This window comes from Xiphophorus hellerii, chromosome 1 (genome assembly GCF_003331165.1).
Source record: "Xiphophorus hellerii strain 12219 chromosome 1, Xiphophorus_hellerii-4.1, whole genome shotgun sequence".
Lineage (NCBI taxonomy): Eukaryota > Metazoa > Chordata > Actinopteri > Cyprinodontiformes > Poeciliidae > Xiphophorus > Xiphophorus hellerii.
The window spans coordinates 29,801,812-29,822,749 of NC_045672.1; the positions used below are offsets into that span (position 1 = coordinate 29,801,812).

A 20,938-nucleotide genomic window follows, 5' to 3' on the forward strand; every position below is an offset into this window, starting at 1 on the left:
TTTTTGTCTACAAAATTTCTAAGGTTTTTGGCAAAAATGTACTATTCCTTTATATTTTCTATTCACAATAGGCCCAATACACCAACATGCTGTTAAATCAGGCTTACTTTAGCATTTGATAGGCTCAATTGGAAAGTACAGATGATTGAATAAAAATGTTTTATTTTTATTTTTTGTAAAGTGCTTGAGACAACATTTGCTCTGAATTGGCGGTACTGGAGCGCAGAATTACAAGTCATAACTGCAGTTACAGTTGACTGACTTTGCAGGGCCATCCAGTTGATTTTTTCCAACAGGAAAGTTGAAATTTCCCAGTTCAGAGTACAACTGGAACGCAGCATCAGTCGGCAGGTGATGCAAGTCAACACGTATTCATGTCGGTTCATTGTGCATGTATGAAAGCTCTTTGATCTGCTGCTGCTCTGCATTGATGGGGGATCAAAGTGGCACCAACAGCAGCACGTTCTTAATTTAAACAATCAGCCGGAAATTATATCAGTTGTCCTTTCATCGACGCTCTGCCCACTTCCACAGTCCCTCTTTTCTCCTCCTGGTGAAAGCAGAAGGGGGCAGAGCAGAGGAAAGAGAGGGATGCTGGAGAGGGAGGGGATGAAAACAGGAGCCGGGGCTAGCGTGAGCAGCAGAGGTCACCGGGGATGGAAAGCACACACACATGCAGCAGGCGCAGCATGGATGCAGCGTTTTTGTGCAGCAGCAGCAGCAGATCAGGTTGTCCTGGCTCCTGAAGACAATTCACGGGACGCTGAGGACGAGCTCAGTAAGTCTGAACCTTCTCAACTAAATCTGGGACTCTGTTAAGCTTCACTGCAAAAACACAATTTTACCAAGTTTTTATTGGTCTAGTTTCTTGTGTAAATATCTTGCTGCACTTGAAATAAGACAAAACTAACTTACAAGAAACTTTCAGCAAGATTTGAGCGTTGGCTTGAGTTTGACTTTATTGATTAAAAAAGTACTAAAAGTTCCACTGGTAAGATTTTTTATATTTATCCCATATTATCCCAAATTATTTGCCAGTAGAACTAGCACTTTTTCACTAATACTAAGAAATTATTAACACAAAACTAGATCCTACATCTTGCTGAAAAGTTACTTTTAAGTTAGTTTTGTCTTATTTAAAGTGTACTAAGATATTGACACCAGAAACTAGACCAAAAATACTTGGTAAGATTGTGTAAGACAGTGTAAAGAGGCAGTGTGATTCATTAAAGCCTCTCAGATTAATTAAAGTAAAACTAAAGAAGCAGAAAAAGATGCAGATTGATCAACTTTTTTTTTCCTCTTGGCTTTTAAACAGAAAAATTGCAGAACAGCAGGTGTCCAGACTTCTGACTGATGTCAACAAATCACTTTAATGGCCTCACATCCATTCTGTTCAGCTGCAGAGGGAAGAGTATGTCCTGAATTATCTGTGTCCAAAGCAAAGACAGTTTCAGTTTCATAGTTTGATTTGGGAATGTGTTAATGGTGCTTCACAGCAGCAGCTTTTTTTTCTTTTCTGTCACACTATATTCGGCTCAGCAGGGAAACCAAAACACGCTTGACGACTCGAGTTTCTCTGCAAGCCAGGAATGAAAAACGTCCACAGATCCTGATCAGAATTCCTGCAGATGTCTTTTTCCGACATAAATCTATTCAAATTTGACATTTCAAGCGTCGCAGTTGATGGATATTGAGCTCACTTTGCCAGAGCTGGTTGTTTTTATTGTTTGCTTTTTGAGTTCATTTGCAGGTCTGCAGAGAATAAAAACGTGTTCTGTTTAGATTGTCTGATTATTATGTTTTTAAAAGAAAAAAGTCGGATCTGATTTCTCTTTCGAGGGCTTTAAAGGAAAATCTCATTAATGGCTCATTAAGGGTGTTTCCATCTGTTTTTATTCTTAAATTAAAAAAACATTACCAAACTGAAACTAGTTAGTCCTAATACGCATGAAATGTATTAATATTGTGCCCATGTTTTCACATTAAAATTGTTGTGAAGAGGCTTGACTGAAGATGTTTGATTTGTTTCATCTTCTATTATCTGAACTTGCAAACAGACAGACACTCTGATTAAGTAAGAAAAAACGCACAAATAAAAAGAAATACCTGATAACCAAGAATAATCAAAATGCTGATTAGCTAGCATGCAAAAAAAGACATTTTTTCTATTGTTTTTTTTTTCTTTGCAGATAAATATGGAGTGCAAAGAGTGCCAAATTGCAATAAATAAATAACTTATTAAATAATTATTTAATGTGTAACTATTTTTCTATAGCTGGAAAAAAAACACAGAAATAATTTATCAACTACATAATTAATCATATGTGCCTGATTTTATTTTAAACACTAAATATAATTATTTCATGATTTAATTAATCATTTAATGTTTCTGTTCTGAAGGACATCATGAATTAATTTAAACTGACAACTTCCCCAATCAAACTCTGTTAGGTCAGGATTTTAAATGAAATGTTGAGCTATTCTAAATTTCTACGGTGAGATTATTCAGCTTCAAAAACAAAAAATATATTAGAGAGAATTTAAAATGATACAAATAGCTAAGAATAAACTCACACTGGGTTAAAAGCCATGGAGAAAAAGCCCAAATTTCTACAAAACTAGAAAATATTTACAAAACATTTTTTAAAAACTGCTTAATATTGCTTAAGCTTTAACCTAAAATTAGATTACCTTTCACCATCGCTGCATTATTGCCTGTTAATTATCCCAATCAGTGGCTCCCATTTGTCATCTGTTGTCAGCCATTCATGCCAGAGAGGATAACAAGGCCTATTGTGACTGGAGGCGACCTTTGACCTGGTGTGGTTATTAAACAGGCTGCAGGACAGTTGGTGGTCAGTCATCATGCACCGGTCAATTGCTGCCCAGCAGCTCAGATGTTTTTGTGTTTGTCCTGAGCGACTTCTTGTTGGATGTAAACTTGGCACCTCGTTTGCTGCGCGGCTCTAAAAAAACACAGAAAGACGGTCAGGCTGCTGTGATCACATTCATGCAAATAACAGACAGGAAGTAAACGGGTTTTATGTGCAAAGAAGAGTCACAGTGCTGGAGTATTAGAGCCACACTAATAAATAATAAAATAAAGTTACGAGAATAAAGTCGTACAAGAATAAACACGAAATAATAAACGTAAAAAATACAATTATGGGAATAAAGTCATAATATGACAAGAATAACGTATAATAATTTCAAAATAATAAAAAATTAAAAACTAAAAATATGAGAATAAAAGTTATAATATTATGCCTTTATTTTCATACAAGTTTACACATTTTATTCCCGTAATTTTATGACTTTATTCTTTTGGGTTTTTTGGTATCTTTGTACTCCATCACCTTTGAAAATTAATAAACTTAATTCATGTGTGTTTCAACTGGATCTACATTTCAGTTTTTATTTACCTCTCTCTGCCCGGCAGCCGTTATGCCGGTCTCCATGGTAACTGAGTCCTACCGGTTAACGGACTGGTCTGCGGTTTCCGAGGCCCCGCCGGCTGCCAACCTCACCGAGCTGGAGAGGGACCCCCTGCTGGCCGTGGCGGAGGTGGTGGTTCTGGCCGTCATCCTGTTGCTGGCGCTGGTCGGGAACGGGCTGGTTCTGGTGGTTCTGCTGCGGCGGAGGCAGAACCACAGCCCGCTGCACCAGTTCATGCAGAACCTGTGTGTGGCTGACCTGGTGGTGGCGCTGTTCCAGGTAAAAGCGTGCTGACTTTTAATGAGTACAGAACATTTCAGAAACGACGTAATCAAGCACTATATATTAAAAAAGAAAAAAAATACAAAAAATATAATTGGGGTTTATTGTGGATGAACATCTCTAGTAATTTTTAAAAAGTTAAGAGTACCACTCAAAACCTGCTTACATCCACATCAAAATGCAGAAATAACAGTGAATAGAACATCTTTAAGAATTGAGGCAACAAATTCTGCCTTTATTATACTAATATTTAAAATATATCAATAGACGAAATCACAAGACAAGATATTTTTTCTTTCAACATATTTGGGTTTGGTATGAGCATACAGATCAAGCTAATAAATCCCCAGTGATCCTTTTCCCTCCGGTTTTCCTTCTTCAGGTGTTGCCTCAGCTGGTGTGGGACGCCAGGGGGCGCTTTCCAGGCCCAGACTTCCTGTGCCGCCTGGTGAAATACCTCCAGGTTCTGGGGATGTTCGCCTCTTCCTACATGATTGTGGCCATGACAGTAGATCGCCACTATGCGATCTGCTGCCCCCTGCAGGCGCACCGCAGTGGTGCAACAAAGCGCTGGAACACGCTCATATTGCTGGCCTGGAGTCTCTCCCTGCTGCTCAGCTTTCCACAGGTAGCAAGCATGATGAGACACATGGCCGTTAAAAAAGAATTATTAAGATTTTTATTACTGATTAAAAGTGATCTATTATGTTTCTTTTCACTTTGAGATCATTAAAGTATTTAGAAATTGAACTGACCTAATTATGTTAATTACAATTTTTATGCAAAATCTTTCTTAGATAATGAGATTCTAGTCTGGTCAGTTCTGGCTAGCAAGAGCTCCTTTCAGAATGAGCTCTTTTATACGACGGTGTATTAGAAAAACTTGGAAATTTCTAAGTTAGAAAAATCGAAAATTTGCAAGAGAAAACTTGAATTTTGAGATTAATCTAAAAAATTTTGTAGAAAAAATGTGGAAATTTCACATTTTCAAAAGTCAAATATTTTCTTCTTTTGAAACTCAGAAATGTTCTTGTTTTTTCTACAAAACCTCTGAGGTTAATTTCAAACAGCTACACAGCGGTAAAACCAGCTGACGAGACATGCTGGAACTCTGCTTGGGTTGCTAGGTAACAGGGCTGAGATTCTTTTGGTTGCTCGGAAACGGCGCAGAGCCAGTTGATTCTGACTTTAACAGTTGGGAGGATTTTGAAACGAGACACCAAAAAACATTAACTTCTTGCCCAAAAACGTCAGAGTGTTTTTATAAACGTTCAAAATGTGAATTTTGCGTAATAAATCCCCTTTAACGTCCACTCACCTGTAGGTTTTCATCTTCTCCCGTTCTGAAGTGGCGCCAGGTGTCTATGAATGTTGGGGACACTTTGCCCAGTCCTGGGGCCTCCAGGCCTACGTAACATGGATGACCCTGGCCATCTTCATCATCCCCGTCCTCATCATCACTTTTTGTCAGGTACAGAAGAGATGAGAAGTTTAAAAATGATCGCCGCTGGACTTTTCTTCTGTCGCCTCCATCAGGTGCGCATCTTCAAGGAGATTCATCGGAGTCTGTACAGGAGATCAGAGCGCCGCCTGTCCCCCACTCCTCTTCCTCTGTCCAGACAAGACAGCCAGAGCGGAGGAGGAGGAGCAGGAGGAGGAAGGTCTGACCTGCCGGTTTATGTCTCACCTCTCACCTTCTACAACCCTGGGAGTCCCAACACCTCTGATGGTGGATCGGCCCTCCAGATGAGTCCGGTCCGGTCCGGCAGCGCATCGTCACAAACAAAAACCAGCTGTGCTGGTGAGACACTTTCAGTTCATTTATAATTGATTTATGGTCATTTACTCATCAGGGGCTTCAATGTTGGTCATTCTGAATGTTTGTTTTGTTATTGAACAATGTAAAAAACAAAGGTAAATTTGTGGTGGATTTTCTCCTTTTCACTCAGGTAAAAATTTAACAGACAGCCTCAAATGTTTGCATACACCCCCAGTGATCACACGCTTTTTTGTAGCTTTCAGCAGCTCTCTGGCACATTTCCTACTGAGCTCAATTTAAATGTGTTGGTTTCCTGGCTCTGACTCATTTTTAAACAAAGTGCAAACATTTTTTTTATGTGTTTGGGATGATTTTCTGTAGCAAAATGTTCCTCTCACATAATAAAGCATGCAATAAAAAATAAAATGTGAAGTAAAAAATAAATAAAATAAAGCTCAGTAAAAGTAAAGTGAATAAAAATCTAAATAAAAAGAAAATAAAAAATAAATGTAAAATAAAACATTTAATACAAAAATTTATGTAAATGTAAAATAAATAAAAACATTAAAAATATAAGTAAAAATAAAAAATGAAAGTAAAATAGATAAAAATACATATAAAACTAAAATAAATGACAAAAACAAAATTCATGTAATTATATAAATTCAAATTGACATGGTTCCTATGTTCAGGAACATCATAAGAACCACCGAGGCTCAGTCGGATCATTAACTTTAACATTAACATTAACTGGATGGTGCTTTGAGACAAAGATTGAGAAGAACTCTGTGCCAACTATCAGGTGGTAATGAATGGAATAATTAAGACTAATTTTATTTGTTTTTACTTCATCTTAAATCAACAGATAAAAATTAAAAAATAATTCAAGTCTATCAAATTTTCAGCCAGAAGTTTGTTGACAGTTTTACCCTGTAAAACATCAGAGAAAATCCTCCGTCTTTATTTTATACATGATCATCATCATGAGAGTTGCTGAAAGCTTCAAGTTGGAATATTATTCCAACTTGAAGTTAGACGTGTTGATATTCTGCAGTCTGACCCCACAGCGCCCCCTGCTGTTAGCTCCACACCCCCCCACAAAGCCCCAGTGGCCAGGGGTGGAGAGGTGACCGCTGCCATGTCAAAAACGGTGAAGATGACCCTGGTCATTGTTCTGGTCTACTCCATCTGCTGGGCCCCATTTTTCAGCGTGCAGCTGTGGGCCGCCTGGGACCCCGACCCGCCTCAGAGAGGTACGGCAGACCCAAAAGACCCAATTCTGTCAAATTAAAGTTGGTTTGTTTTAACCCAATGCTATCATTTCCTCCCATCGTTTAATTTTGTTTTGTAGAGACTTTGTCTAATTAAGTTTTAATTAGTATTTTTGTGTTTGCTAGCTTTTATTGGTTAAATATTTAGTTTAGTTTTATTAGTTTTTCATACTTTGGCTAATTTTAGGTGAAAAACTCAAAACGGTCAAAGTATTGTATTGTGATAACGCATATATCAATTGGGTAATGCAGTGATGTCCAAATTTAAACTACTGGTGGGCCACAAAAATAATTTAATCAAAAATACAAACATGAGGTTTTTAAATTGATTTTTTTTGCTCTACAAAAAAATTTATAAAATCACCAAATCATTAGAGTTCAAAGGGCTTGGGACTGTTGACATATTAAAAGAAAAAGGTATTTCCCCAAATGTTTTGGGTCATCAATAGTTTTTATTTTTGTTGACCAAATTTTTACTATTCTAAACCTGTGGTTAAGGAAGCCCAACAAAATCATTTTATGGGCCACAAACGGCCCCCTGGCCACAATTTAGGCACCTGTGGTGTATTGAATATTCAACAGAAGATACCATTTTTAAAAAATATATTCAATTATAGTTGAACAACTAACTCAAACGTTTTCGCCCAATTTTTACTATCGCCATTTTGATTAAATAAGTGCCACTAAGAGTACCGTAATTTGTCTGAAAGCTGAAGTTGACCTGCTTGTGTTCGGGCTAAAGAAAATCTATTTCTCATCTGTAGGAAAGACTAATGAATAGATTCATAAATTCAAAAACAAAGTATATTTAGTTAGTATTATAAACACACCATATAGTTCCAGTTAGTTATAGTTTGCCCCCACTAATTGCTGTGTTTTTTCATTTCAGTTAAGAAAATGTTTTCTCATTTTCCGTTTACTATAATAACCATGATACTAACGAGTATTTTATATTTACAGACACAGCGTTCACGCTGCTGATGCTGCTGGCCAGCCTGAACTCCTGCACCAACCCCTGGATCTACTCCGCCTTTTCCAGCAGCGTCTCTCCGGAACTGCGGCTGCTGCTGTTCTGCCGGAAGCCTCCGCATCGACGAGGCTCTTTGCCCAACGACTCCACGGCCACTCACACCTCCAACTCCTGACGGCCCGACACTCCTCAGTCAGCGGCCGAGTTCATCACCTCGGAATAGCTGATGCCGCAGTTTGTGTGGTCGTTAATAGTAATATTACTAATTAAATCAGTCGTCTGTGTGAGAACTGTTGACGTCCCCAACGGCGCCCCGCATGCGCATATGAAGAACGTTGACGTCACGCTCTGTTTGCGGAAGTATTAACGGATGGAGCCGTTTATGGATCGATTTTAAATTTGAACGAAAACACTTTTTTCGCTTCACAGGAGTCACGTGATCAACTGCTAGACGTTACTACTGGCGAAAACGATGAAGATAACAGGAAGTAGCAAGTTTACTCAGTTGCTACCATGATTATCGGGTGAGCAAGCTAATGGAAACACAGCAATTACAGAATTGTGTTTTCAACATTAGGAGAATAGCTAAAGTTGAGAAACATTAGCTATTTAACGTAGCATTTACAGATGCGGTAAATCATATTTACCGCATCTGGTAATCTAGGAGGCTGGGGGCAGATTTTGGTTGCCTTTCCCTGCTATGTGAATTTATCAAAGTTGTTTTAGTGACATGTTACAAGGTGTGAAATGTTGAAAATCCACCTAGAGAAAAGTCAAAGCTGTTAGAAAGATGAAACCTAGTTTCTAGTCAATTATTTTTGAAGTTGATTTACATGAGATTTCCACAGTGGAATGTCTCACTATATTTTCACAGAACCAGGAATTAGATTAGGTAACCCAATAATTTCTCTGCAACTTGTGTAAAAAAGGAGATTCAGCTAATCAGTGGATAAAGGAATGGGTTTTTTGACCCTATATGAAAATGCATGAAGTCAAACTTTTGACTAAGTATGATTGTTAAAAATAAAAGCCAGTTTAAAAACATGCACAAATGTAAACATCCACTCAGACCTTGTTTTTTGAGTTTATATGTAGACCCAATGGGAACAGATACTCCTTTTAATAACGGTTCATTTTTTAAATAAAAAGAACCCAAGTGTGTTTAAATCATAAAAGCCATTTATTTGTGATCACCCAGAAACACACAAAACAATGAAACTCCCACTGCAACTAAGAGAATAAACTTTCCAAAAGTAACAAGTATGCTGTGCTGTACCGTTCAACAAAAAAAAAGAAAAAGTTACATTATTTCTGTAGTTTCACCGTGTCTCGTTTTCTATAAAAATAATTTCTCTGTCTGCTGTGATTGAAGGAACAACGTGGGTTGAGAGCAGAGGAATGTGTACACAGTTAAACAGCAGATGAAGAAGAAACCGTCCATGAAGCTGGAGAGATGGACTTCCCATTAGTACCAGAAACGGCTGAACAGCTCGACATCCCACATTTGGTCGTGTCTAATTTAAAAATCCCTCCATTCTGGGTTCAAACCACCAGAACAGACAACCTCAGCGTTTCGCCTCTATATTTACGTGATATGACACTTTGTTCAGTTTCCAGATGATAAAAACTGGTTGCAATAAAAAATAAAAATAAGACAAACTAAATACATTAAAAACTAAATTCCAGACATAATTATTGTTAAAAAAAAGGCTAAATATCTAATTTTGTAGGGAATTTTGTGTTCTAATCACTAAAAAGGTGCCATGATGCGTGAGATAATAACAAAGCTGGACTTGAGTGTCAGTGTGCCACAATCAGCTCCAGATTGGTGTGTTAATACTGCAGGTGGGTCACAGTGAAATTGTTCATCCTCATCATTACTGTGCATGATGAGCCACTCTGTGTGGAAGATTTCATAAAAAAAGATAAACAAGGACAGTCAGATGGTTGCAGTCCTGTCCTTTTGTCTGTAAAGTCAGAATTAAAAAGGTTAAAAACACCCTGCATACCTAAAATACACATTTCCCCGTGTGTTAGTAATCTACATCACCCCTCCTACTTTTTAAACTTTCCGCAGCTATCAAATAAACTTCCCTACGATCACACAAAGCGAGCTTTTTGTTCATGTACAGTGAAGCGCAGAAGGCGGTGGGGCGTACCGTTAGTAGTAAAAATAAATGGGTCAAGTCAGTCTGTTCTCCGTTTGGGTGGTTTAGAAGGAGAAATGTGAAGTTCTGGATGTTTGCAGCAGCTCCAGACCCTGAGAGTAGATCCTTGTTTCTTAACCGTCTACTGGTGTTTTCAAAAAAATAAAAATACCTGTGCTCAAAAAGCTTTTCCAAAAGGCACAGAAAATACGACGACCCAAGCAAAAAACCGTTGCTATGGCAACCGTTGTGGTGCGTGGCTGTGACTGCTGCTCTCCTGTGTGTGTACGTGTCCGAGTCCATCTGCCCCGCCGGCTTTACACCGTGTCCTCGTCCATCTTGGCGACGTCTGCCATCGTGACGGCGCCCGAGTCGTACGGTTTGGGTTGCGAGGGCGATTCCAACATGGCGGCGCGCTCCTCCTTGGGCTCCTCCCGTTCCTTCCTCTCCTCCTCTTTCTTCTCCTTGTCTAGCAGGCGGTAGTTGATGCCCATCCCGACAAACAGGAAGATGCTGGAGATGATGAGGATGATGCCACAGGTCAGGTAGGTGTAGTCGTAATGGTGGTAGTAGTTGTAGAAAGTACCTGGAGGAAGGAAATGGGAGGTTAATTTTATAAATTCACTGGGCTTTAACACAAAGTTCACATTTTAGAAAGAAAAATCTAAAAAGTGTGGCATGCATTTATCAGCCACTCCAGTATTTGCAGAAATTCAAAAATACACAGAAAAGAAAAAAAACAAAACAGATCCTTGCATTTTTCCATGCCAATTGATGGTATATTGCACAATTTCCACAAATACGGTCAAAAACTTTGGGTTTAAGTGATGCCAACTCCCACCTGTAGGTGGCAGTAATTACTTCTACACTGCTGGCTTAGCCTTGATGTCAAGTTAGCCTGATCAATATGGCGAGTAATAAAATTAAAGTTATTTAAGTTCTTTAAAAAATAAAAAACGTGTCCAATTTATATTTTATCATCTTTTTTCCTTGCCATGGCAACAGGCCTACGTGTAGAGTAAAGCCGACCCAGAGAGCAAAGAAAAGCAGAATACAAGCAGCTTACGTTGTTTTAACCTTGTTTCCTTCAGTGGTTGTTGCAGCACCCCCACAGGTGATTTTTAAAGGGTTTGGTTTGTTTGACAGTAGTTCTAAAGTGAACCACAGCAGCTGAAAATGTAACAAATGTTGCCGTTTTTGTCCCCAACAGAACTGAGTCTACTGGACTTAAAGGTGTGAAAACATCTACTAGTATTAGGAAGTACTAGTACTTAAAAACCGTTAGTAGTTACTGATAAAACAGTTGTATGGCCGCTCACGTTCTGCATGTGGAAGACTTACTTGTTAGAGGCGGTCCCAGCAGCACAGGTGCGCACTCCACGATGGTGACCAGACCCACAGCTGAAGAAAACCTCTGGGCTCCCACCAGATCCATCAGCGTCTCGAACAGCACCGCGCTCAGCCAGCCGAAAGCGAAGCCGAAGAAGATGGCGTACACCACAAATCCAGTGAAGTCTTTCGTCAGCGGTGCGAACACGTGACACACGCCGTTGTAGAGAACAGACGCAGCGAAGTAATACTGCACCTTGGGCCGGACCCACTTTGTGTTGGCCAGCATCCCCATGGAGGGCCTGGCAAACATGTCGACTAACGCCATGATGGACAGCAGCAAGGCGGCCTTCTCCTTGCTGATTTCCTTACTTTTGGCGTAATTGGAGAGGAAGACGAGTGGCGAGAAGAGACCGAAGAACATGACAACGTTGCCCATCAGGTAGAGCAGGAAGCCGCGATGCTTGAAGAGTGTCAGGTCGATGAAGGTGTTGATGGTCTGAAGGACCGTCTTCTTGGGCTGAGCAGGCACTCCGGCATCACCGTCCGGTTTGGCCGGCTGCGGTTTGGGTCCGATGGGCCTCATCAGCGATCCGGCCACGCAGCAGTTCAACAGCAGCCCGCCGAGGATCAGGAAGCTGCCTCTCCAGCCGAACTCATCGTACAGCCACGTGTTGAGGGGCGCCAAGGTGGACAGGAACACCGGGCTGCCTGCCATGGCGATGCCGTTGGCAATGGGCCGGCGGATGTAGAAGTACTTCCCGATCATGGTGAGAGCGGGGTTCAGGTTGAATGCTAGTCCCAACCCTGGGCAGAGAACATGCAGGGGAGGTTAACCGAGGGGCAAAATGTAGCTGCATTTCTGTTAACCAGAAAATTACACAGACCGAAACTATGAAAATAAATTTGCTGAATTAAAAAAAAAAATTCACGTTTTTTGGTGAAGTTTTTGAGCTACGATGAGGTGGCAAAAAGTTTTTGGTGGAAACAAGAAGATGACAGAAAGCGATCTTCTTTGTGATTTGTTTTTTCCTTCGGACAAGCTAGCTCAACCAAAGCGTCGCTCAGTTCATATAGAGTCGTCATTCGTGTTTAATCTTCTCCTCTAAAATGGTCGACTTCAATTTCCCCAAAATGCTGCATGTGCAGCCGCTCCAAAGTAGGAGCTTGTAGCTCCAACGCCTGAATAAAACGCCGACACCTCCTCTGATGGATGAATTATTAATAGTCACTGCCACGAATCTTAACTTATCATTTGAACAAACTTGTTAATGTGATTTTAATTTAATTTCTTATTTAATGGAAACACAGCCATTAAGAGGAATGAGAGATGGAGCTTAACTCTTACCTCCTACTACGCCAATGAAGAAGTAAAGTTGCTCCACGGTGTTGCAGAATGACGCACCAACCAACCCCGAACCGGCCAGACAGCCACCCAGGATGATGACTGGTCGACTGCCAAATTTGTTCACCAGGATGCTGCTGATTGGACCTGAGCGGGACAAGAGGAATAGAGATTACAAAAGAAAACCAGCTTCATCCTTCGTTGAAGGATGAAACCAGGATTTTTTTTAAAGTTAATTAATTTATTTTTTTTGCATTTCAGGTTCTCTGGAATGCAAGACAATTTATCAGACTATGAACTATCAAAGTTTTCATGACTAAAAAAAGGATTAATAAACATCTGGCTGCTATACAACAGTCTCAGGACAGAGGAAAACTTAGAAAATGTGTGCATCACCCAATCCACCACCAGAGGGCGCCATGTCAGCAAAAAACAAGACAATTATTGCGTAACAGATAGAAGGTAGGTCATGGGAGGGTGGAAGAGTGAAACTAGTACAGAAAAGAAAACGATCTTCTCGTCTGGCGCTTTGTGGTGGAATCTCAATGAATCTGGAATCCAGATGGAGCCATGCTGGGATTCTCTGCTGGGTGTAAAATAAAGTTCAGTTCCTGATCAGTGGCTCTGTGTGCAGCCATGCTGGGAGACAGGAAAGCAGCCAGAGGATTTTTCCAAGCTTCATTTGCCTCTCTCCAACATTTACTAGTTTTTTAAAATAAAAACTGCCATTCTTTAAATCTGCAAAAATAAATAAATAAATAAATCAATAAATATTGACACCAGGAAAGCACAAGAAGAACTGAACTAAAACGCACGGGTTTGAGATTTTGGAACAAAGTTGCAAAGAAGCATCTTAAAAGTCTAAAAGGGCTATTTCAATCAACATATCGTGAAAAACGTGAACTGATATCAATATATAATATGTCTAATAGAAAATCAATATTCAATATGTAGAATATTCACTGAACTTCCACATTATGGGAGATGTAGGAAGAAGAAAAGCTTTCGCTGCTCAATATCACTGCTGGTTAAGCAGGATTGGTGGAATCCACTAACTCGCTCACTCTTTGGTTACCTAGCAACAATTCATTAAGTAACTGGCGCAGCAGCAGTCTAAAGTTCTCATAACTACTTAAAAATTAACAGAAAAGGTCAAGCCACCAGTTTGACAGTATTTCATACATTTAAAAACAAAAAACTAAATCAATAATTATCAATTGACAATTACTGACACTGAACTGATACAAAACACTTGAATCGTGATAAGTTTCTTAGAACCAAGTCTAAACTTTACGAAGTTGGACTTTAGAGATGCAGAGAAATCAGCAGGTACCCGAATCAGGGTTTTCTGACTGAAGGATATCAAACAGAAAGCATGCCAAACCCAAGTCCTAGCAACCCTCTTCTGTGTGGAAGTTGTTACAGAGTGAAGACTACTCAGTTGTTTTCAGAATCACTGAGCAAGACTGAAAAAGCTCTTAATAAACTGTCCCTCCAGCGATGTTCACTTCTACTGTGGTGCCAAGACTGTTTCTGTTGTATGTATGTATTAATATTAAGGTATATTTGATGTTTGAACTATTAAAATAGGCGGTAAATGTTTTGGAGGAGTTTTCAAGTCTTCACAGGTGGCTGTAAATACCAGGTGTTCAACGTCTAGCAGGAAATCAGAGCCTTTTCCTCTCTCAAGGTGGACACAGCAAATAATCTCAGGTTTTCAACATGAGTTACTAGAAATAACCCAGAACTGCAGCATTCTCCGATCAGCTCAGACTTAACACATCAAGTGTTGTAGCTGCTCACTACCAGACATCCTTTCCCCACTTATCAAAAATAGGATTGCACATCCATTTACAGAGCGAGAAGGCTGGAAGTATAAAATGAGAGATGATCTCAGAAGCGACGCTGTTCCAGATACGCTCCAGCAGGCCCCTGGCCCTCATAAAACATGGCGGCTCTGCCCTTGAAACTTGGCAGGAGGCTGGAAAGGTCAGAGTGGGGACAGGGGGGATACGAGCATATCCACACACCACCGAGAAACGCTTCGCCTCTGTTGTGTCTGTCACCGAGGTTGAGTGTGCTGGAGAGCTGCCACAGTCAGGGTTCTGCATTGCACTCGCACTGGAGAGGTCACAGGAATGCACACATGGCTGCTTTACAGAGGACGCAGCAGAATCTGGATCACTCTTTGTTCGAGTCGGGACGTTTCCCTGAGGTTACATAAACTAATCTTCATTCTAAAGGAAGATGGAGCAGAGCGGAGTAAAGACCCGACGTTCCCAGGAATCCACAAGCCAGTCAACATATAGATTAAGACGAACCATGTTTAGCTTCCAACTTCTAATTATAGCAGCAATGCTTCTCAGGCTGCAGCAGCATCGGTTTATTTATTAACCCACAATCTGACACAGAGGAGACTCTTCTCCATTGAGTGTTCAAGCTGATCTGAAGCATTGAAGGTAGAGCTGCTGCAGTTGGTGATGAGTCAGTCCCACCAGCTACAAACTAGAGATACAAGAGGAGAAAAGAAGCAGCTGATTGGAGCAGAGCCAACGAAAGTGCTGCACCAGCTGCATGACTTGTAAACCGGCCTCACTGCATCTGCACTCAGCCTTTAAGAGAACAGATGAACACTTTGGGTGACTGAACTGAACTAAACACTGTTTAGTCCGCTTTAATCAAAATTTGGTTTGTTTGTATAGAAGGTCTGGTTTGTTAGGGGAGGTGTGACCAGAACAAAAGTGAAGCCTGGTCTGCCTAAAAACCTACGTCTTGGTTCACTTCTGGACTAGAGCGTAGAGCATTCTGGGTAAATGCAACCAAAACAAACCAGTGTCTGAGAACTGGCTCATGATCTTCTACCAAAAAGAGAAATACTACAACCCCTAAAATATAACAGCACTTCATTTGTCTACATTTCGTGAAGGAGGAAGATGCACCCAAATGTCTTCTTGTGTCATTTCCTTCAGTCATTGTTGGTGCAGCGCCACCACAGGCAAGGAGGGGAACAGATTTTTCAAACGGTTTGGTTCATTTCAAACTTTATAATTGGGATCCTACTTATCGGACTCATCAGCATCGGTCCAATAAGTAGACAAATTCTGCTGAACAATATTGCTGTTTTGAGACAATTTTCAAGTAATATAATGATAATGACACAGTGCAAGGCACACATTCTCAAAGATCAATAAACTTTTAATTCTAGTGTACATTTAACACTGGAACTGGAAGACATTTTAAATATCCAAAATAAATAAAAACAGAAACAATAAAATTTATTCTAAACTTAATTGTCCTTCCAAAAAAAGAAAAAAAGGACTGGTTGAGACCAAAGCACCAGACTGAAGACTTATAAAATTTTTGATAAAGAAAGAAAAGAGAAAAACAATAAGCATTATAAATGGAAATTGATCTCTTCTTAAGCAGCAATAAAAAGGCAGAAAATATCAGGTTTTCTTCAGGATGCATTTCCCCTTCACAGATTTTACACCACTTATGGTGTCAAATTTTATGAAATGATTACAGCATGTGTGCTTTATGATTAGAAATATTCCTTCAATTCAGCTCAGATGACCAACGCAGACTGTTAAAGGTTCAGTGTCATGTTAAACTACTGAATCCTGAGCACTTCTGCAGAAACTCTGTCCATCCAGAATCATTTCCTGCCCACAGACCGCATGAGACATCATGAACCTTCACGTCAGCTTCCCACTTAGGTGGAAAAAAAAAATAAAAATAGAGCTGTTGTTGCTGATCAGAGCCACAAACAAAACAGCTTTCAGTTACAGGAATAGTTACAGATCCTGCTTGTTTGTAAACAAGTCCAGGAAGCTCAGGAAAACCTGAACCAACTAACGCTTTTAACGACTAATCGCCTTAGTCTCTTTTACCAGACGGATTAAATGAGCTTTGACTTCAGCTCTACCGAAAGTGAAGAAAATTAAGCAGTTTAACTGCAGGTCAAGGCTACCAGCCTGAAGACAGTGATTCAATTAACATGAAAGCGATAATTAAAACGGCTCGTTTAATACAGCTTTCTCCGGTTTACCTGAATATGTGCGTCATTTGTGTGCTACGGCAGTCTGAGAGGCGGTCCAGTAGTGCAACAATGGATGATCTGAAGGACAAACAGTCCGTTGTTGTGGCAGCAGCAGAGGAGACATGAGAGCTGCCGCTTCATCTACAAACCCACAGCAGAGGAGGAAAGAGGATTCTCTTTCCTCCAACAAGAGACTTTGTTGTAAACCCAACTGTGTGGTGCTTTAACATTTCCTGTCCAGAAATCCAACAATAAAAGCATCAAAACGCATTGAAATGGTTGAAACAGATTCAATATGGCTGCTGCTGACATTAATTTGTAAATGACTTCAATACCTAGCAATTCAATTCCACTTTTTAGGGTCATGATTCGATTCAAACCATTTTTGAGTCAGAAAACTAATATTTCTGTTCCAATGGCCAAGAAGTTTTGTTGAAGTTATGACAAGAGGAAAAGACTGCAAAACAGAAAAAAACGCGCGCGCAGTACTCCTATGTTGTTTTGTTACTCATTCAATTGGCTCAATTTTGACACACTAGACGTAACCGGTAAAATCCGGTTTAGGATTTTCAAAATAAAAGATCCGGAAGTAGTTCGTAATTTCTTGCGCGGCCCGGTACCAATTGGTCCGGTCCGCGGCCCGGTGGTTGGGGACCACTGATGTAAAGCACTTTGAAATGTGCTGCTGCTGAAATGTGCTATACAAATAAAATTTGATTGATTGATAAAAAAAATTATCAAATTATTAAAAAATATATACATATATTTTTTTAACCAAACTTAAGCAAACTAGAAACAAAAAACAGAATTGTTTTGACAAAATTGGAATGAGTTAGTTAGTATTTTCAAACAATCGGTGATCGGCCAGAAAACTGCAATCGGTGCACTCCTAAATATATTTAAGTCAGGTGAAACAGATTTAAGCAAAACCTCTAAAAGAAAACTGCATTTTTTTCCTTTTTTAAAGAAGATAAAGCAAGACGAGATAAAACAAGACTTTCAGTAGATTAAGGCTACAAAGTACAGGATTGATGTTCGGTTTCATCCTTTTGACAGCAATAACAGCTTTAGCACAAATACTGCTGATTAAAAACAAACCCATACATATAACACGCTTCTTTAGGACACATCACAAAAGTAATGTGATTTAAGTCACTAAACTGTTCACAGTAACAGGCATTTAATCATATTTCCAAATTTATTGATAGATAGTATGGACAGTTTGTGGTTTTAAACATTTGGAATTTATTGTGGCAACAATAAATCAGAACTGTTATATTAAGAATTTTTTTACGATAAATGATAAACTTTAAACAGTCATGGATCATAAATCAGATGAACAAAAATCCAAGGCATTTTATGTGTTCAAACCATAAACTATTTGGCCTGAACTTCTAATTTACTATGCATCTGACACATCTGCTTGCCCTTTTAAATCAAATTGAGCTTCATCATAGCTGTGGTTAACATACCACAGTCCGAAAAACAACTAACAATCACGTTCCTCTCCAACGACCTCGTTGACTTCACTTCCCATAAGCAAATGAATCGCTGGAGGTTCCAGAGAAGAGTTTCACTTTATCCATCAGTGAATTATTAATCCCTAATGTGGGGTTTTAAATAGCCATCCCACAACGATAATAGGTGTCAATGCTTTGCTAAAGGGCGGGAGAGAAAAGGTTAAAAAAGTTTTAAAAACCCTATTTATATTCAGAGCAGAACTTAAATGTGTGCCAACGTGTCGAGCATCCTGTTCGCAGTGTGACTCAGCCGTCTGTGACGTCTAAAAGCTTTGTGGAAGTCAGAGTGTCTACGTGCGCCACCTCACATGAACAGTGGTGTGACTCAAACAGCGAGGACACACGTTCAGTTTAGGTCCTGTTCAGATGTAGCTTCTGCAATCCTAATGACCGTAACAGGGAGTCGCCGTCAATTAGGTAATAAGGAAAGAAAAGGTTCAGAATGGTACACTTCAACATCTGGATCCTGTTATGCAACTTTTACTCCTCCCCTGTTTCTTCTGCCTTGTAATTTCAAACTGGATGAAAAGTGCTGCAGGCGGGGCGGCTGAGCGTTCTGCAGAGTCAGGATGAGTTAGGAACAAACACAAAGAGCCAGAAAGTCCTGGTGAATAAGGAAAGCGCTCGCTTTGTGTTGGAGACTAGCAGGGAAACCCAATTCCTCTGGAACTGGATCGCTCTCTGTTCAGAGAGAGAGAAAAAGCAGAGGAACGAGATCAGGACAGGCCGGGTTTGCTTTGTGTCAGCTGAGTTGGAGATAAAAATAATCAGATATTCAGACCCTTCTTGTTAGATCAGGTTTTCTTCTGCATGACTGAACCGTCATTGCAAATATGCAGAAAATAAGTAGCAGCTAAAATACATGCAAGATTTATGTGAAGCTTATTTTCATAAAATCTGTTTCAATCAAAGTAACTTATTGGACAGACAAGCAATAATCCAGTAAAGAAATCATTTTTCCTGATTCTCATGAAGTCCAGCTTGAGCATGTTATGCCCGTCACTCAAAATTGACAAAAAAAATGCAAAATGTATGGAAAGCTAATAGGGAACATAATTGAATAATTTATTTCTGCTTTCAGTTTGAGGAAACTAGTAATCTTCAACTTCGAGGTATAAATGAGGTGGCACTAGACTCATTTTTCTTTGCAACTACTCAAAAATTAAAAGCAAAAAATAAACATTATGACTTTGCAATCTGGCAGAAGAAAATGACTGTGTAAACAAACATATTTAAAGTCAAAATGATAATTAAAAGGTTTAGAAGCAACTAACTGCAGCAAATATGGATGAAAACCAAAGTCAACAATCATTTTAGGACGGGGTGCCAGTTTTATTCTCAGCTGTGCAAATTAAAACTTATTTAGAGCTGCAAAAGTTACCTGACAAAAATAAATAAATTAAAACTTGTAATCCTCTGTACTAGACTTTTACAGACCCCCAATTTTATTTCTATTTTAAATAATAAAAAAACACATTTGTGGAAAAAACAGCTTACAACCCAATTACAAAAGAATAAAAAAAATAGATTAGAGTTAATTTTAGTGGAAATTCAATACAATTATTCATGAAAAAAACTGAAAATTAGCTAAAAAATATTTAATATAGCATCCATAAGAAACAGGAAGTTATTACATCTTTAACATGAAAAAGAAGTTTGATTTATCACAACTATAAATTCTAATAAGTGATGCTTGAAACCCCTCGACGCTTAGAATACTTTTTTTATTTTTATCATTTCCTCTTCTGCTTTTTCCATAATAAAATTAATATAGATAATTTTGAAAATATATGACTAAATGGTGATGAGTATCACTTTAAATGCTGCTGTGTCCTGAAGAAGTTTATTTTTTAAGTTTGACTGCAGTAACATGTAGTTGCCTACGATAAAACTACTAAGTAGAAGTGGTAAAAACATTTTTGGGGGTTTTTAGGCGACAATGAAGATGAAGGTTTACAGGTGAATTCAACTGTAAACATTTTCCAAATTTAGGTTTTTAAATCAAGCAAAACTGTGCAGCTTGGGCATCAAGCACTTTCCAAACCTTGAAAACCCCTAAATGAAGTTCAGTGGTTTTAAGGATTTCAAGCATCTGTACAAAACCTGAATTTTGTAAGAGTTTGATCACACAGTTCAGTTTAATGTTGCACAAACCCAACATCTCTACATTGCCTTGCTGTGTTTTTATGCTCAGTGTTAAAGCAGACTAAATCCTGAGATAAGTCAGTCATTAATTCGCCGTGTGTTCGTTCTCCAGAAGCTTTAGCTGGATTACATCAGAACATACAAGTCTTCATGTTGCAACTCCGCCTCCAAACAGACCTGAGCGCGCATTTCTACATCATCATGGATCACACCTCTACTTACCCAACCGAGGGAATGAAAACAAAAAAGAAGAGATAAAGCATGGTTTTGTCTCGCTTCAGTGGAGAGAGAAAGATAAGGAGGTTAAGAAGCAGAAATGTCACGCCTGATGCTTTACAAAGAGAGCCGTTTTATGAAACCAGTAAAAGAAATCGATGTACTCTGGTAATCCTGTTTTGCTGCCGAACAAGGCTTCTCAGAGTCTACCTTAGGATAATCTCATCTGAGCTCCAACAGTGAAGAATTGGATCGCTCAGATTCACCTGCTGTGTCTTACTCCAGAAAATCCACAAACTACTTGCTACTACTCCCCCCCATAAAATCCACACTTCTCTTCCAGAAATGAATCCAACATTAAACTTCCTGTTGAAACTCCAGAGACTGTTCAGCAGACAGAAGACGTGTCTTTTTTTTTTTTTTTTTTTTTTTAAAGGACAGGCATTCCTCAGACTTACTGGCTGAATATTTAGTGTC

The 20,938-nt window shown here is 39.3% G+C and overlaps 2 protein-coding genes across 2 annotated transcripts in view; one reads left to right on the forward strand and one right to left on the reverse strand.

Annotated features, from left to right (window-relative positions):
• LOC116717871 (vasopressin V2 receptor-like) lies at positions 1 to 8,890 on the forward strand. Its single transcript, XM_032559524.1, has 7 exons — positions 1 to 778; positions 3,443 to 3,717; positions 4,103 to 4,348; positions 5,045 to 5,191; positions 5,257 to 5,521; positions 6,547 to 6,732; positions 7,711 to 8,890. The coding sequence occupies exons 1-7, from the start codon at positions 592 to 594 to the stop codon at positions 7,893 to 7,895; spliced, it is 1,491 nt and encodes a 496-aa protein (XP_032415415.1). The 5' UTR covers positions 1 to 591; the 3' UTR covers positions 7,896 to 8,890.
• Positions 8,882 to 20,938, reverse strand: part of LOC116717879 (monocarboxylate transporter 1-like) — a 22,528-nt gene continuing 10,471 nt past the window's right edge. Inside the window, exons 3-5 of the mRNA XM_032559535.1 lie at positions 12,545 to 12,688; positions 11,209 to 12,003; positions 8,882 to 10,453 (exon numbers count right to left, since the gene is read on the reverse strand). Coding sequence (XP_032415426.1) covers positions 10,185 to 10,453; positions 11,209 to 12,003; positions 12,545 to 12,688 — 1,208 coding nt within the window. The 3' untranslated portion in view covers positions 8,882 to 10,184. The remainder of the gene's footprint in view (positions 10,454 to 11,208; positions 12,004 to 12,544; positions 12,689 to 20,938) is intronic.

Excerpts from the sequence above, each read along its gene's own strand:
- LOC116717871 (XM_032559524.1), top strand. The coding sequence starts at position 592 with ATGCTGGAGAGGGAGGGGATGAAAACAGGAGCCGGGGCTAGCGTGAGC. Across the intron at positions 3,718-4,102 it reads TGGTGGTGGCGCTGTTCCAG|GTGTTGCCTCAGCTGGTGTG; the intron begins GTAAAAGCGTGC and ends TTCCTTCTTCAG. Across the intron at positions 5,192-5,256 it reads TCATCATCACTTTTTGTCAG|GTGCGCATCTTCAAGGAGAT; the intron begins GTACAGAAGAGA and ends CGCCTCCATCAG.